The sequence below is a fragment of the Ambystoma mexicanum genome, chromosome 10 (assembly GCF_040938575.1).
Source record: "Ambystoma mexicanum isolate Mex_15411 chromosome 10, UKY_AmexF1_1, whole genome shotgun sequence".
Lineage (NCBI taxonomy): Eukaryota > Metazoa > Chordata > Amphibia > Caudata > Ambystomatidae > Ambystoma > Ambystoma mexicanum.
In genome coordinates this window covers 533,809,526-533,828,434 of record NC_090932.1, presented here as the reverse complement: position 1 = coordinate 533,828,434, position 18,909 = coordinate 533,809,526, and the positions used below count along the sequence as shown (strand labels likewise).

The 18,909-nt window shown below is 45.1% G+C and overlaps 1 protein-coding gene across 2 annotated transcripts in view; it reads right to left on the bottom strand.

Moving 5' to 3' along the window:
- Window positions 1-18,909, bottom strand: part of ANO7 (anoctamin 7) — a 1,967,083-nt gene that overhangs the window by 143,508 nt on the left and 1,804,666 nt on the right. For both annotated transcript variants that reach the window (XM_069618104.1, XM_069618105.1), the window contains exon 21: window positions 14,713-14,855. In XM_069618104.1, coding sequence (XP_069474205.1) covers window positions 14,713-14,855 — 143 coding nt within the window. The remainder of the gene's footprint in view (window positions 1-14,712; window positions 14,856-18,909) is intronic.

Sequence of the window (18,909 nt, the reverse complement as noted above, 5' to 3'; positions counted from 1 at the left end):
TCCAATGCACTGAGTTATAAGGAATCATGGTGGATTTTCAAACTTCAAGCCACAACAAAGGGTCTCAATGAGGCCATGCCAACAACCTACGGTTGATTAAGTAACCACCACCCATATAACCTCCACATGGGTTTCTCATATCTATGTCTTCACACTAACAGGAGAATCAACTAAGTCATTCTATTCAAGTAGATAGTCAAGTGTGCCTACTACACTTGCCAGCAACACAAGTTGCAGTTTGTTACACAACATGACTGCCTGATGTGTAGTGTGTCACTTTTGGTATGCCTAGTATAATTCCAGTCACGCACAATGTATTTAAATGCACATGAATCCTTAAGCAAATCAATGAATGCTGCATAACTAAGCATAAATGTATAAAGCTTCCTTTCCTTTCCTTTTATTCCCAACATTGCTCCCTCTAGATGTGTAATTGTAGGGTTTAAAATTATAGACTTAAATATATACACGTCAGTACGTGATTCAGACCCATTTTTGTAATGTACAGTATTGAGTAGGAGTACCAAACCTTTGTCAAAATGTGTTGGTTACATTGTTTGACACATAGCCACCATGACTAGACAGTGCCGTACGATCCACACCTGTGGGTCCCCCACGAGTAAAGAGGGCCCTTGACCTCCCCCTACCTGCTGCCCTCACTCTCAGCCCATGTTCAGCCGCCCGCATCCATCCACGGCTGACCCCTTTCTTTCTAAACGCAACCGCATATACAGATAGGTTGCCATGCCAACTCCCGAGCGCGAACTAAGCACGCATGCGCCAGGGACAGCCACTGCACACCCGCACATTCGCTGTGCGCGCTTCAGATACAGCTCGTCCCTGCCATCGCAGCTACGAAGGCTTCAGAAGTCGGCACCCGCAGCGGACTACAACGATTCACTCGTTGAGGGACCCACAGGTGAGAACACACTGCTGCAACAAGCCACGGAGGGGGTTTTAACCAAGTGCCCTCGCTCCTGCAGGCATTTTGAGTGCACAGCCCCACGTCCTTACTCATAGATTAAATTGTGTTCATCACGAGACGGTGCGCCATTGCACACCATGCTTTGTGCCCATCCTCGTATGGTGAACCACTATAGCAAACTTTCTAATTTTATCCCTGGTTTATTTAATCCAGGCGTCCACAAGCCATATTAAGGAAGGGCCACAGGCAGCACCCAGCAGGCTGAGACCTTGACTGACATATGAACGAATGCCTGCACGCCAGCCACGCAATATAGGGATTCCACAAACAGGATTCCTCTCATCTACAGACAGCCCTCCTCGGCTGCAATAATTCAGGTACCTGGTACTTTGTTGTCCTTTTGTTCAGTCCAGTTTAGTACAGAACTAGACCCTGAATAACTATTTACTTTTGGGTATTGACATGCGGTCTACACATATATACTTTTGTTTCGACCCCATCAGCTTTCCCAGTTTAACTGCCATTCAACTGCAGCCACCACTTTGAAGAGGCCAGCCACAGGATTAACCCCTGTCAACCACGAGTGGAAGTCAACACGCATCCCGGACTTCCGTCCAGGTTAGTAACCAAGTGCCAGCAAGCAAATGGACAACGCAACTGTTGTACCCAAAGTTGGTCCTTAATAGATTTGAATGCATGCCAGCAACATTAGTACTAGATTTTAATGCCTTTTAGATGAGCTCTACACCATTCTGAGCCCCATTTTTTCTTTTCCTTTGTTCTTTACACCGAGAGACCAAGTCGAGGCCCAGGAAGAAGGCTTCACGCCGAAACGTCACGGGAACACATTATTTTGAGGGCTTTATTACAACAATCCCGGTCCATAACTCGATCTGTTTCTAGACGTTGACCAACGACTAGGTCCCGTTTCTCAGGAGCCAAAAAAAGAGAAAACCTAGTGTTAGAAAGAAAATAATGCCTTCTCTCCCTCTCTTTTTTCATGACTCTTGATTTCACACACCACATGTAATTGTTTGTTTTGTGACAAAAGAATACACCAGGTTTCTTTGCATTTACTGCTCATTGGAACAAAAATCCTAAAAAAAAAAAATACTAATGATGGTGTATGTAAAATGTATGGATTTGTGAACTTTTGCTAAACAATGTTTGTCACTTACTTTTCTTCTTTTTCAATGCATTTGTGAAACAACATGAATGGTCTTTGATCTAAAAGTACACAGAAAACAACAAAAAAAGTTTGTGTGTCTAATCCAAGCATATACAATTGGATTTACATTCATTACCACTGGCAAAATTAAAAAAAGCTAAAGTGTTTTTTCTAAAGTGTTTTTTCTGAAGGGCTCTTTTGTCCATCTTTTAGAATATGTATGACAGTAGCTTAATGAAATAGCCATTGCCATACTTAGCATGCTAAATAAATCAGCCTTCATCAAAATATATAGATAAAGGGACTTAACAGAAGTGGCAGGACGCCATCCTCCCTGTTCTAAGTATTACCAGCTCCTATGTTCTCCCACTTAACTATGAGCTTACCCTCCAGTTATATAGAAAACAATTTGGAGGCCAGTCTGAGGCTGAAACGCGCATTTCTAAGGTGTAGGGATGGATGGAAGGAAATCATTAGAAATCGTAGCTATATACGTTTACATATAGTGCGGCTGCATGATCAATTGTATTCATAGCGCATCAAAGTAAAAAAGGAAAACAGAGGAGCACTGCTCAGAATACCCAGGAACCGAAACACAACATTAGCAAGGGGGACATTTGAGATCGCAGGACGGAAACATGGCAATGAAACACATCACGATTAGAAACACATGTAGCACTGAAACAAATATACCATTGAAATAAATATAGAATTAAGAAACAAACATACTGAAACAGACGTAACACTGGACCACATTGTTGAAGGGAGGGAGGAAGTGGGAAGGAAGGAAGGGAGGGAGGGAGTGGGAAGGAAAGAAGGGAGGAAGGTCTCGCCAGGTCTCTCTCATTTTCAGGGCTATGGAGTCCTCTCACTAAGTCTCTCTCACGTCCAGTGCCTTAGCATGTTCTCACTGAGTGTCTCACAATATAGGAACTCCAGCGCGTATTCCCTGCCTCCTCCCCCTGGGATACAGGCTCTGTCATGAGTTTCTCTCAGCTCAGTCCTCTCGCCACTCAATATTACTTTGTTCACCCATTGCATCTGACTTTGCAGGTTTCTTCCCAACGGTCATACTTCTGCCCTCCTCTGGCAAGGTCAGCTTCCCATGAAGACTCCAGTGAGGCAATGGTTTTCCACAGTACAGGTCTAGAGACTGCAAGCCAGCAGGACGGTAGCACACTCTGCTGTCCTCAGCTCACTGCAGCTCAACATTCCCTTTCCATGTACTCTTCATTTCCTTTTCTGTGAGCCTCAGAGCCAGTCAGCTGATCACTTGCCCCAACAACAGACTGATGGATTAGCCCCGCCTCTTGCTCCCGCAGCAGCACTTCATCACAGTGTTTATGGCATGTGTCCACAATAGCCATTTGGGTGACCGGTGGGTGCAAATCATGATGGGAATGTTTATTTCAATATTGTGTTATGTTGTGATTTCTTTCACCTTCCGAACTATGATGGCATGGGCAGCTTCACGAGGAAAAGACCCAACTGCTTGCACAATCAATGCAGTACAATGAGCCCTACAATTTCAATGATCTTTTGGAGTGAGAAAGTAGGTTACCACAGGGTTTGTGTGCATAACTTACCTGAAACAGAGACTTGCAGAACTCTGGATCGAACCTCATCATCAGGGAGTAATAATGTTCACGTCAGGTGACAACCATGCATGGAAATTGTCCATTGGCTCACCCAGACCTTGAGTAGCCCTTCACAGATGAAAGAGGTCCTAGTCTGAATGGACCTGATGGTGAAAACGCACCTTTAGCACAGTGTTGGCTGCTATGTAGTTCTTGTCACTAGTGTTCATCAATGACAGGAAAAGCTTACGTAAGTCAACCTTGCACAGGTGTAGTAGTACTGACCATTGCACTACATGATTGCCTTATCCATAGCACAGAAGTCATTTTCCAGTCTTTGGAGCCACATGGATCCCTGGGGCCTACTAATGATGCATTCTGCCTGAAATCAAAAGGAGAAAGCTGAGAGAGTAGAGAAGAAATATGTGGCCAAATATTAGATCGGGTCGGAGCAGCTGCTACAATGGCTGCCTCACTCATGCTGATTGAGACCTATGCGAGCAAGGTGTGCCCAGGACTTGGGAAGTAGCCAGCTTCACTCGGCATGTGTGGAAGGAATGCAAAGTAACTTCCTTGTTAGCAGCTGTTATGTCTCTGAGGCAATGTTGGGTAAAAGAAGGAGGGCACGGGAGACAAGTATGAAGTTCACTTGGGTGCATGGTGGCCAATATATAACCTACGCTAGGCTTGTGAAAAAGACTAGAGAAAGATGGCCAGAGACAGTGCTAGCGGAAGACCCTGATGCCTTCCTGGAAACTATGTATGATGTATCGCAGGGCGGGCACGAAATATCGAGGATATACGAGCTCCTGCGAGTAAGGGAAGGGAAGGAGTTGCTTCAATTGAGACAAGATTGGGAAGAGTAGGTGGGAGGACCCATGACAGACGGGCAATGGGAATGGGCCCAGAGGTACCATAAAAAGGTGTCCCGGAACGCGAGATTCCAACAACTTCAATTGTACGTTACCCACAGGGCTTATCTGACTCCCGGGAAGATTGCAAAGTTTGGGGGACCAGCTACGCAGCAATGACCCAGGTGTGGGGAGGTGGATGCGGGAATGCTACACATGTTTTGGGCTTGCCCGGAAGTGCACAGATTTTGGGATGAGGTTAAGACGAAACTGGCTGGTGGGGGGTGGTGCTGGATGTGGAATCGGCCTGGTCATGCATGTTTGGGTTTTTTCCTAGACCCCGACATTCAAAACACATAAGCAAGATGAAGGACTTGGCTTGTGTTTTGGCCAAGTGCAGGATTGCCATGGGATGGAAGGCGGCCCACAGACCCAGGGTGGAGCTATGGTGGGCAGACCTCTTGAGGTGGGCTGAAGCTGAATCTGTAGTCTGGTTTGAAGCGATCACTAGGGGGGGCGAGGAGGAAGTAGGGCCCTTGCTGGCCTGGCGGCAATTGGTGGCCTCTATGGCAAATCCTCACCAGGGTAACAACGGAACAGAGGACTCGGATGATGACTGCTTAAGTATTGTGCTACCCGATGATGCTCCTGTAAATGACATGTGAGAACCGGCTCTAGTTCAAAGGGGGGCGGGGGAGTTGGGGAGTTCTAATGAAAATGTGTTGGTCTAATGATGCTTTTTATGTATCGAAACAGTTGTAGTGTGTTTGTTTGGCTTCAAAATAAAATAAAAATGTTTTTTAAAAAAAGTATGAAGTTCACTTCCTGCTCTGCATTTCCTGCCAGAGCATGGCAGTGGGCACTTTATTTCTTCAGGGTGTGACAATATACCTCTGCATTTGTGCGTAAATGCCTTCATGATGGTCAGATGTTTTCAGCTAAATGGAAGATTGGAAGTATTTGGGTTTAAAATATATTTTATTTTGTTTATAAAAATCACAGGGAAAACCCTGCGTTTTTGGTACAACACATCTACAGGTTTTACCATTGATAAGAGAGTGGAGGACATGGGTCCTTTACAATGGGGTGAGAGAATATGCCTCGAAGACCAGATGTTGCAGGGGAAGGTAGCAACATGAACGAGGGATGAAGACAGGACAGAATGATATAGGAACTGGATGGTGGAGAAAGTGCTGAATCAAGGATAGGGGTGATGGAAAAGTGCTGTAGGGTTGTTGATGATGGGCAGGGAGAGAGAGGACAACAGGGTGATGCAGTAGAATGCTAGGAAGCAGGGTCTTTAGAAAGAAGGAGAGCTTCGAAGTTGAATTTAAATAGTGGTAGAATTGGAGTAGTACGGAGAGGGAGAATAAGAGCATTCCAAATTTGGGGAGCGAGGAGAGAGAGAGAGAGTGGAAACAAGAGGGAGCACATGGGCCTCGGCTGGGGGGAAGAAGGTGAGTTGAGGAGGATCTTAACAAGTGAGACGGAGAGTAGGACATGAGATGAACAGATATTTAGGGTGGGGGAGTCCATGGATAATTTTGAAGATCATGAGAAGGCATTTATACTTAGCCCTTTGTTTCATCGCTAGCCGGCCAATCTGGCGATGGGCAGAGGAGCTAGAGGCAAAGAGATAAAGGTTGAAAAGTGTGCAGACTGCAACATTGAGGACTTTGTGCAGAGGTGAAAAAGCATAGTTTGGAAGGCCATAGAGGAGACTGGCACAGTAGTCAGATCTATAGAGGAGATTAGCTGTTTAGCTGTATTGAAAGGAAGAAGATGATGGCTATTCTGTTATTGAGGAGGTTGAGTCTGGCTGCAGTGGCAGATATGGAGATGAAGACGAGAAGTGAGATGGGTCAAATATGACTCCAAGGTTATGAGTGGAAGCAGAGTAAGGAAGGTAGTCAGGATAGAAGAGAAGAAGTAGAGGAATAGATAGCCTGTTTGGCTGGGAAGTAGAGAACTTCAGTCTTGGTGAAGTTGAGCATGAGCAAGTGAGATGCCATCCTATATTTGATGGCAGAGAGACCGTTTGATATTTTTTACAACAGCTTGTTGGGTAAGGAGTGAAAGGAGAAGAAGATCTGAGTGTTGTCACCAAAGAATTGATAGAAGTCATAAGTGGAGTTCAGGGTATATAGAGTCAAGAGAAGTGCACCAAGGACAGACCCATGGGAAACTCCAACAGTAAGGGGGTTGAGTGGGGAGATAAGGCTGTGCCAGGACACCTGAAAGTAAATTAAGGGCAAGGTATGAAGCAAACCAAGCGCAGGCCTCATGTCTGATGCCAAGGAGAGATAGAAGGTCAGAATGGTCGACAGTATGGAAGGCAGCAGGTCGAGAAGTATTAGAATAGATGAAAGGTTTGCATGCCGAGAGGAAAAGATGAAGTTGCTGACATTGAGGAGAGCTGTCTCGGAAGAATGCAGAGGTCAGAAGCCAGACTGAATAGAGTCTGTGAGGTTGTGAGTATCAATGAATTCAATGAGTCAGTTGAATACTATATAAAACACACCACCATCAGGACAAGTTGACCGCTTTTGTGATGTGGTCAAAGTACAATGGAACTTGTGGTGGGCTGCCAATATTGGACCTTTCCAAGTAGGGGACATTATTTTCTTGCATTGGGACAATGTATTGGAGGAACTATTTCAAGCTCAGTCAAGTGAGGTTTTAACAGAAAAATTAGTTACCACTTCTCACCCAAGGATTAATGCTATTTACCAGAAATAATGCGGGAGGCCATTACAAATTGCATGTATTTTAATAGAGTATGCACACACAGAAAGTGTTTTGCATCTTGCACATGACTCTAATACTCATTTCCATCGCAAGACTTAACAGTCCAAACACATTTAGCAATGATTGCTCAAGATCTGGCAGTCATACAAGGCTCCCAAGTGGCCCTGACGTTTCTGGACGGAGAGAAAGCATGCCATACAGTAAACACGGAATTCATGTGGCAGAATACAAATATAAGGACTATTCTGTGCATCTTTCTCAGAGGAATCTGTGTATTTTATAGTAATTCCTAAAGAAGTTTGAATATTAGTTAATGTTTGATATTTTCCAAGGGATACAGCAAGGAGGCCCATTGTCTCCCTGTACTTTGCTGTATACATGGAACCTTTTGCGACTCATATTTGTTCCTCAACTAACATACTTTTTTTCGAACGTTAGGACAATGAGAACGTGTGACAGGCCATGTACGATGAATTATAATATTATGGTGCTATCCAATGATACAATTGACTCATTCCTCATAGTATAATGGTGACAGAAACCTTTGGTTGGGTGTCATCCCGTGAGTGGAATGAATGGAACGTTTTATAAACTCAGATAATGACCTAGAATCTTGTGCAAACACCGATTTGGAAATTCAAAGTTTCCCTCAACTGGCCTTAATTAGCCAGTGTAACACAGATATCAAGACGTTTAAAAGACGTTTAAAATAAGAAATGGTATGGACTTCCATGTCTATATTGTGAAAGGTGAAAACATCTTATTTTTTAGCACTTCCTCTGTAGCTACCTAATGGAAATCTTTTTGGATAACAAATAGTAGGATTTAAACATTCGCATTGGGTAATATTTTGGGTAGCTTCTGCAAATTAATAGTTTTAATCGAGGGGTGGACGCTTCCAGTCCCCGACATGTAATCTACATATCATTTTAAAACTGGGCCATGACTGTAAACAGATTTCAAGGGACTTTGGTAATCAGATTTGAGCACTCCTTAAACCATGCAGATATTGGTACATAGTGTGTGACATAACATTTCTGAATAATAACATCAGATGCATTTTTAAGATGATTAATCATTCAGTACGGATGCTTTAACCTGAGTAGATATGTTATGCCATCAAGTACCCATCTGCTGAACTGTGCAGCCCATTTATGGTTTGACAATGTTCCCTGCACCATCTTCTCAGATGGCATGGCATACAGCTGCATCGAATATGCAAACTTAAGGTCAGTTTTCATCTGATAACATTGTCCTTTATTTCCCACAGCTGCATGCATAAAACATATGCTGTAATATGTTTAATTATACATATTATATTGTTTTTTCTAAAGCTTCTCCTTGAATATTATGTTAAAGTGTTCTAATAGTTTATGATTTCATTGAAAGAAATATGTATTTTAAAGCGTTCTAAAGAAATGTAAACAACATATTTCAATAATTGTGATTTTTGGCGCTCCAAGCAATTTAATTGTAAAACACTTTTTTCCTGAAATTCATGTCACCAAACCTCAATTTTTTTATTCACCAATATGTGGCCAATTTAATAACATTCGAATAATTTTGTGCAAAATTTCATGAACTTGTTGAATTTGAAATTGCCCAATTTCGCTCAGGCCATCAGTTGAGTTCTTGACTTGAGAAGATGCTTTTAGGCTGGGTATGTGGGTCCTTCTGTCAAGTTCTCTACTGCTGGCTGTAAAATGACAGGCCTTCTATATTTTAAAATTGCTAGATGTGTTTAAAGCTACCCTGAGGGGAGAATTGATTGCTCTACAGGCGGAAAGAAACAGGCTGCTAAGAGAGCTTGAAGCACAGTTGGAAAGTGAGGTGGAGGCCGCCAGGGTACGATTGGGGGAGAATCCCACTAGAAGAGTGTACAGGGAGTATAGGGCGGCAGAGGGCCAGTTGAGGATTCTTAGGACAAAAAACGCAGAGGGGGCTGTGCTCAGAGTCAGGCAAAGGTTTTATGCGAAGGCCAACAAGGCAAATTCGCTCCTGGCGCGCCTACTGAGAGGGGACAGGGAACGCAATGTTATTTTGGCTATGAGGGGTAAGGAGGGCGAAAGGCTCACTCGGACAGACGAGATAAAGGGGAGGTTGGCTGAGTACTATGAAGAATTATACGCTTCACAGAATCCCTGTCCTGGGCCACAGAGGGAGTTTCTTGAGGCCCTTCAACTTCCACGTCTAGCTAAGGACGAGAGGAGAGAGTTAGGCCGAGTTATTACGGAGGATGAGGTGCGGGTGACTATAGCGGCTCTCCCCCGTGGTAAAGCCCCGGGTCCGGATGGCTACCCAGCCTCCTTTTATAAACTCTACTCTCATCTGTTAGTCCCTCACCTAACACAATTGTTTAACTCATTAAGGTCCGGAGGCAGTATCACCCCCTCAATGGAGGAGGAAAAAATAACACTTATACACAAGGCAGGCAAGGACCCTGAAGAGTGCACATCTTATTGGCCCATTGCCCTCATAAACACAGAGGTGAAGATATACACTAAAATACTGGCTAGGCGACTAGAAAAGTACTTACCTTCGCTGGTCCATCAGGACCAGACAGGATTTTTGGCAGGGAGGCAGACGGCTGACAATGTTAGACGGGTGGCTCATGTAGTCGAGAAAACACGAAAGACGACCACTCTGGCGATCCTATTAGCGATCGATGCTGAAAAAGTGTTCGATCGGGTGGAGTGGTCGTTCCTGTTCCAAGTCATGGAAAGGATGGGTCTTGGGTCAGAGTTCATTGGCATGGTTGAGGCAAATTATAAGAACCCCAGTTTGCGGATCTTGGTCAATGGAGAAATATCAAAACCAATTAGGCTCAGGCGAGGGACGAAACAGGGGTGTCCCTTGTCCCCCCTGCTTTATGCCATATATCTGGAACCCCTTTTATTGGCTATAAGAAAGACGGACAAAATTCAGGGTATACCGTTTGGGGGGTGTCAGCACAAAGTGGCGGCATTCGCGGACGATATGTTGCTTATGCTGACGCAACCGAAGGAGTCCATTAGGGCGAGCATGGAAGTGCTGACCAAATTTGGGGAAGTTTCAGGCTTGCGGGTTAATTGGCAGAAATCTGAATTGATGAACGTATCCTTAGAGGAGAACGAGGCGAGGGAATTGAAAGCTCTCTCCCCGTTCAAATGGATCCCGGGTGGGATACGATACTTGGGGATCCGGATGACCCCTTCCTTGGGAGGCTGGTATGGCGCAAATGACTCCCCTATGTTAGAGGCAATGAAGAAGGATTTGAGGAGGTGGAGTGCTCTTAAGATCTCCTGGCTGGGGAGGAGGAGGTTATTAAAATGGTCATCCTGCCCCGCATACTTTATTTGTTTCAGGCGATCCCGCTGTCTCTCCCTGTGGGCTTCTTTAAGGAACTGGACCGAGTGGTCAAACAGTTTATTTGGGAGAGCAAGAGGCCGCGTTTGTGGCGTCCAAGGGGCGAGGGGGCATGGGTCTCCCTGATTTTGTGCGTTACCATGAGGCTGCACTCCTCCGAGTGATTAGGGAGTGGTTTGCGACGGAATACGAGAAGCATTGGGTAAAAATGGACAGAACAGTCGCCCGACATCACTTGGGGGAGGCGTTATGGCTTCCGCGGAGATTGAGACCGCCACATATCTATCTGAGTGATATTACCGGGGGCATGGTAGCCACCTGGGACAGGGCTGTCGAGAAACGAGGGATCTCATCTTTTCCTTCCCCGTTTACACCTATTCTTAACAATGGGGATTTTACGCCGGGGCTGCAGAGGTGAGCGTTCAGAGCATGGGAGGAAGTGGGATGCAGGGCGTTGAGAGATATGCTCCATGATCGAAAGGTGAAAACCTTCGAGGAATGTAAGCAGGAGTTTGGTGTTGGGGAGGAGGAAAGGCACAGGTACTTCCAAATTAGACACTGGGTCATGTCAGCAGAGGTTAAGAGGGCTGCTACACGTGAGCTAATGCTATTCGAACGGTTCCTCCTGACCCATGATGGTTCTAGAGGGCTAATTTCGGATTTATATAAACTCTTAGAGAACACAGCCCCGAAGGTCACATGGCCATATATGAGGACATGGGAGCAGCAATTGGGGGCGGCAATGGATAGGGAGGACTGGGAGAGGCTATGGAGGGCTATTCCAAAAGTGGCTAAGGCGGCCCAACTGTGAGAAGCATGGTATAAGTATATTTTTGGTTGGCACTATACCCTGGCCCGGTTGCATGCAATGTATCCGGCAACTCCAGGGGACTGTTGGAGAGGCTGTGGGGAAGTGGGCACGGCTACTCATATATGGTGGGATTGCCCGCGTATTAGACCCTTTTGGAGCGACACTGCACGTGCCCAATCTCAGGCTTTGGAGCTAGGGGGTACCCAGGCCCCGCGGGAGATCTTGCTGGGGAAGAGAGGGGCAGGAGAGGAAGGGGATAGAAGAGGAAGCTCCAAGGCGAAAACGGTCTTTATCTTGGCAGCGATGGGCCTAATTGCACAAAAATGGAAGAGCCCAGCGATTCCCACGGAACAGGATTGGCTAAGGAAAATGTGTGACATTGCCTCGTTGGAATGGGACACATATGCGGCTGATGGGAAGCTGGGGTGTTTTGCTGCCGATTGGGGTGAGACATTGGACTATCTGAGGGGGGAGTTCAGGGAGCAATGGTGCCCCCAAAGATTAAAGCTGCTGGACATTCATGGCTGAAAGGTTTGCAAGGAGATACCGGAACTGTAGGTTTTGTGGGCACTACGACCGACGTTGGAGGTGTGCGGGGGGAGGGAAGGACGGGGGTGTTGTTGTGGTGGTTTCTATTCTTTTGAAATTCATTTGTTAAACCAATAAAAAAAGGTTACAAAAAAAAATGCTAGATGTGCTGTGCTACGTCAAATTCTGTTGTGTATAACTATTTGATATTTGCACAGCCATTTCAGAATTGATGGGAAGCACCGGATCAAGATATTTAGATGACCTTTCTCAGTAGAAGAGGGGTTGTATTCCCCTCGCAAATATACAGAGCATTAGCGACAGAGTCTTGATTACAAGTCGTGATAACGTTGATCACACTGTGCCAAATCTTCACTGTTTTGGATCCAATGTTACTAGTATCAAGAGTTCAGTGCTGAACTAGAGATCCTCATTGTCTACACACAAAAAGACACCAATATGTGGGTCATATTAATACACGCCCAGATCATCTCAGTAGCCAGTGCTCTTTCTTTTGCCTTAAGATGCTGAACAAGATACTGCCATTCATCGCCAGGAAAAAGCAGTTCCATATTGATATGTTCCTAAATCTACCCTTGTTGTACTACAGCAATGCTGACTATGCGGGACTCCCTAAGCATGTCATTTACAAGCTTCAAAATGTGCAAAATGCAACCATTTGCCTGATTTTTCACATACAAAAAAAAGACCATTCAACCTTGTCTCACAAATGTGTCCACTGGCTTCCAATCTGTTCCATCATGAATGTCAGAGTACACTGCTCTCATTCAGATACTCCATGTAACTGTGCCCAAATACTTGCAACGCAAAATCTCCTGCTCTGCTCCTTCACCCAAACTGACATCTGAAGAACCCAACCTTCTTATCGTCCCCTCATTTGTCTCAGGAGGATAACTCGGGGGCAACATGCTCGCCTTGGAAGCAAGATGACATGGAGCACCAAAGGTTCGATCCTCGGGTCTGTGCTTAGAAACCTCTGGGTATTAAGCGCGTTATAAATAACCTATCATATCATATCTGTAAATTCAGGGCGAAAGACACTTCCCCCAACTCTGAGAGCCTCTCCTACTAGGGCCTCATTCCGAGTTGGCTGATACACAGTAAAAGTGCCAGTAATAATGTTTACCGCAACTTTGCTGGTAGTGATTAAGGATTTACCTCGAGCTAAGACCTGAATGTAAATCTGACCCCTACCGGAAAAAAACAAATGCCTTTATTACCAGCATGGCAGGTAATTGACATGATCGGTAATTTATAACACACTTAAAAGCCAGAGGTTTCTAAGCACGGACCCAGGGATCGAACCTGTGGTGCTCCGTGTCGCCTGGCTTCCAAGGCGAGCATGTTGCCCCTGAGCTATCCTCCCAAGCCAAACAAATCCCCTCAGAGTCCTATGGGACTCCATGTAATGGGGATATACTGCCCTTACTGGAACTTGTAATCTGCTGGTAATTACCGCCAGAATACCGGTTAACTTGTAATGAGGCTTATGACTCTTCAGAAGCAAAATGAAAACTCACATGTTCTACAGAGAAGACTTTGTTCTCCTTGTCCTGCACTGCCACCCCCTCCCACCTACTAGTGCTGGCTCTCTCCATCTATTCGTGGATGTTCAGTGCCCTAAATGCAATTTTGGTTTGCAGTGTGTGATATATAAATAAATAAACGTGAACTTAACAGTTGGTCATATTTACTGACGAGTTCACATGTGTGCACGGGTCTTCTAACAAGTTCACTCACTTCATGCGAGTACCTGTCTCTAGTGGCAATGGTGTGCTCCGTGCCAGCAGTACATGTGCGAGTTAGATTCTTGACGGTTCCCGTCCATTGCTGGTGTCCACATTGTTCCTACGCTTTTCCATTGGCTTCCTTCCAACTCAAAATGCAAAGCAATCACAGCAACAGCTACCCATGCCTCACAACTGCTGCAACTGAGTGGTGGGGTTTTGTATGTTCTACCCTCTTGTAGGTACTGAAGCCAAACCCTTACTGCTGGGAACTCAGTGCAGTCAGTCTTCTGCTGTGCCTCCAAAAATCTGGTCTACAGTCATGCCTGAAAATCAACTGAAAGCGAATTGAATCCATTGCTTCCAAAAAATGTCAGAGCATGGCACTTTGCCAAACTTCTCTTTGTAAAACGGATACTTACACACGGCCCATGATAGAGAGATGCAAGAAGTGGAATGAGTGGTGGCTTGCTTAGGGAACTAAGGCACGCCACACATTCTGGGGAAACCCGGGTGGTGTGGCTGGTGCTGATCTTGCAAAACATCTTCAAAACTACTTACAAGGGGTGCCACTGTTCTCTATGTGCTTTGTGTCTAATGTTTGGAATTAGGACAAGCATGTGTAGGATTTCATGTGCTAACAAGCGTCAGCGACTGTAGAAGAGGAAGCCATTATACTGTTTGGGAGGCATTGTGCCACCTTCCCATAATGGGCAAACCTCATGTGAATTGGAGATACACAGGCACGCTTATGCGCCTTACATTTCTGTCAATTAGTCAACAAAGGGACTCCCAGGAGAGTATCCTTTTCCTCTCTCGGGAATTGTATGCGTTGGTGAAATCTGGCAATCGTTACATTATATGTGCGTTCAGTTAATGGTAACACAAAAGAGTGCATGCAATATCCATTCACAGCACAGAGTAGACAATAACACAATATAGTGCGCACAAAGTGCCTGCTGGGCCAACCTCCAAACATGATGGATTTCCCTGTACTACTGCGTTTCCCACCTGCAGACCAAGTTGTTTTCATGAGCGGCGTTCTGGGGTGCATAGGCCAGCGTAAAGTTGACATAGCCCTTTAGATTGCTCTCCATGATGTGCTGGTAATAGAGGCGAGGAATGAAGTCTGAGGTAAAGGCGATCAGGAATGCCTAGAATGGGGACGAGAAAGAAGGCCATTAGTCCGCACTCTGAATGCAGCATAAAGAAAACAGCGCTGGGTTATCATCAAACAAAGTTAAAACAAACTCATGCTGCTGTTTCTGCATCGCTACTGTAGGGAGTAAAAGACATGCTCTGGGAATACCTGTTTTATATGCCCCTGAAAGCGAGCGTTGTGCAGAAATGAATATCCAAAGCATGTGTACATTCTGCGAATGTGCCAGTTGGTATGTGTTGTGAAGCGGGGACGGTCGTCCCAGGCCCCCCAAGATGTTCCAGAAGAGGAGGATGCACAAGAATGTGTCGTGGGGGCTTGGTAGGTTATGGGGGAAGAGGGGGTGTTGATAGAAGCTGCATTATGGGTAGGTTTTTACTTAGTTGGGCATAGATCTCATTAAGACTGAAGTGCCATGTTAGAAAATAGCAGCCATCTTGAAATTGAGGCCTAGTGCCGTGCTGCAGCCAGGGCAGCAGGCAGGGACCTCATTTCACCAAAATGCCAGGTGTAGCGGAAGTGACACCACACGACCCTTGACCTCTGATGACATCACACGAAGTGATGCCATTTGACCCCAACCCCAAAATGACATCACTGGATGTGAAGGAACACAACCTTTCATCCCTTGACAAAAAAGGAAGTGGCATCACGTAGCATTGTTCCAAAGTACACTACGATAAATATGGTTATGCTATCACTGTAATGAGATATACATTTCATACAAGAATTAATCACCATATGTATAATTAATTAATATCAGTGTGTATAGGCCCATATTACCAAATTACTGTGAATGCAAGCAGACATCCAAGGCCAAATAATAATGATGTGTTATTAGATAGCATTTACAGTTAAGCGCTTTACATGGCATAAATACAACATCAACCAACCTGTGTTGGTACTCATTTATAGACCTCAGAAGGATGAAAGGCTGAGTTAGCCTTGCCAGCTTTCGAACCTGCAGATCACACACACACACATCGTAACAGCGAACGCTCAACCTACTGAGCCATCTTAACAGCTATAGCTATTTTACCAGCTATAGTTAAATGAGCAATTACATGTCTGAATGTTATCAAAGTCAGAAAGCAAATTACACACTAAAGTGGATACCAAGAAACTGGTAAATGAGATTTAACTGCAGGTCAGTTCATCTGCAGGTCTGGTGCAAAGTTGGCCACATGTCAAACCTGCGTTTATCTACTTTTCAGGCTTCAGAGATTGGCAAAAAACATACCATTGGGAGGGTTCATAGCTGTGTATTAAAGAATTTAGAGTAGCACAGGGAAAGCGGTGCACTCACATGGCATCCAGTACTCTGGGCACTCGTTACCTCATACATGCAAACAAACATCCTGAACAGAATGCCATGGAGATAGAAAAGATAAACACATTACAACAAACAGTTAATTGTGGCACAATGAAATCAATGGCCACCTGATGTGCTATGCTCAAACATTTATATACTGAACAAAAGCTTTTAGGCACATGCTATAACTGCAACTTGCGAAAAGCAAAATACATATAGTTTTTGTCTGCATTGTGAATTTGAGGTGTTTAAGAACAGACTGAATCTGATTAAATCAGTGACTCACTGCCTGAAGTGTGCCTAAAATAAACCTTTAATGAGTCTAGCAATTATTGTATAGAATTCCAGAAGGATTATTTGTTATTCTCATTCAGGGTCACTGCTCAAATTGTTACACTTGTGGAACCCCCTGTTTTTTTTTTTTTAAGAGGCCTGAACAAGAAAGCCAGCCACCCCAGAAACAGAGCCACATGGTGTTGGCCACAACCCAGAAGCATTCATTTAATTTTTTTTTTAAACAAACATTTTTTTTCATTTTTTTTCAGGGGGTTGCAAGGGAGACCTCAGGGGTTGGGGTTGCAGTTGCGAACCCTGGCAGCCCCCAAATGACGTCTCTGCCAGCAGTCCCGGGCCCAGAACATAGAGATGATGCAGGGTCGGGTTGTAGCATGGGTAGCAGTGAGAAAGACCAAACCCGCAGAGATTCATAAACCTCTCATTGTTTCGTACAATTAGCACTCGTAGCTCAGAAGGAATGTGCCCTGCAAGGCCATGAGGGGGCCGAGAACTCCCTGTGAAAAGTTATCCCACAGAAAGGAGGTCACAAGCCTCTGAACTTCCCCAGTACATATTCAAAGTTATAGTGCCCAGATGCCCCGTCCTAAGAACCTAGCATTCCAGGGTACCAGCCAGCCAAAGACCACCGACCGATTGGCCATCTATCAAGAAGATCGCAGCAGAGCAGACATCATAGGTCCCTGTGATTTGGGCTGCGCTGTGCCATGGGGAAAAAAGTAACAAATCTAAAACCAAGGTGGGAAGATTTGGAAAGGCGCTGATGCGTCTGGGATCGAGCTGGGGTTTGCAAGTCAACATGACCTCAAATGTTTCCTCTGCGCCCATGTCTGCAGTACCAGGTGCACATTAGGCCACAGATAGGGAAATGCAGTGATTTATCGTGATAATTGGCAATTAGCTACTCTGCACCCAATGACGTGCAACAAACAATACCACGTGGAAGAAGAGGGACAGGAGAAGCTGGGACCAATGGCCTGGCATCTCTCATGGAGCAGGTTGTACATGTAGGGTCGCACCAACCAGCGGCCTGGATCTGTAACCTATGTGATGGACTTCATTCATGACACTGTGTGCCTCTATAACTTGTTGCTTATGCCGGTTTCGACAGAGCGCTCTATGCCAGCAAGGTTCTTTGCTATCGCGTACTTGTTTTTTTTATGAGAATAAACCTTGTTCTCCTTGCAAGAGCTGTGCTGGGCCTTTTTCCCTAGTGGGTTGTATATTTCTGATGTGAGCGGTGAGGGGCTTCTCTACATTTCTGGTGACCCTGCCGTTATCCCAGATTTTCCACAAAAGACAGAGGCTTCCAGGCCACATCTCTGGAGGGGTCGTGCCCACCTCTAGTGACGAGTCCCAAGTACGCAACCTGCAGTGGTGTACAGAAGCCATTTTCACAGAATTCCTCTCTGCTCTTTGGAGCGGGTTGCGGCTCCTAGGAAGGTGCAGGTTGTTATTGGGACCCTGTGACTGAGACGCTCGGGTGAATACGCAGATGTAAGTACTCCTCTTGCAGGCAATAACAACGGGGGTTGGCGTTTAGAGGGAAGTAGGAGAACGGGAACAACAGTGTGTGAGTTTGTGTATGTGGAAGTTGAGGGAGCAAGAGTGAATGGTGAGTTGGTGTGCGATTGAACTGAGGAGTGTGCAAAGACCATGTGACAGTTTTTCTATTTTTATTGTCTTTAGAAGTATATTTTGTTTGTTTGTTTATTTATAGGGCGTATGAGAAGAGAGACAGAGGAGTGGGATCCATTCCGAGCTAGAGAAGAAGGTGGCGCCATATTTGTACATGTGAAAAGAGGATACAAAAGTAGGTGCTCCGTATGTTATGTTATATTTATTTATAAAGCGCCAAAGCCCATAGCCATAGTTAGCTTGGATTCCTGTGCCCAATATATCCTCGGTGGGGGAATAAAACAAAGTAGTGGTTGTTATGTTAGTTTATTGTTTTAGCTTATTGTTTTAGTGTTTAATACTTTTACTGTGTAGCTGGTGGAGGCCAAGGGAGGGCCTTTGGAAGAAGCAGTGTGAGTATGTGTAAGGAGCACAAGCTAGTGTGTGTGGAGTGAGGAGGGTAGAAGGGAGCATGGGTAGTGGGTTACAAGGGGTACGATAGCGAAGGACTGGTAGGAATATTCATGACAAGTTTTATTTTATATATGGTCTGATTTTTTTTAAAATAACAGTTTTCGACATGGAGTAATGACTCCAATGGAGTATATGTGCAGTGCATTGCCATTGTATAGAGACAAGTTTGAAAAGTACCACAAACACTGGGTGGCTGAGACACAAGGGGGAGGGGGATGTTTCGCAGGGTACGAATAACCGAGGGATACTGGAACACATGTACCCATTTTTAGCTGCTAAATACAAAGGTAAACAGTATCAAAGTAGGAAAGAGATTTTAGAATTATGCAAGATGGTCGAGGATGTAGAGGAC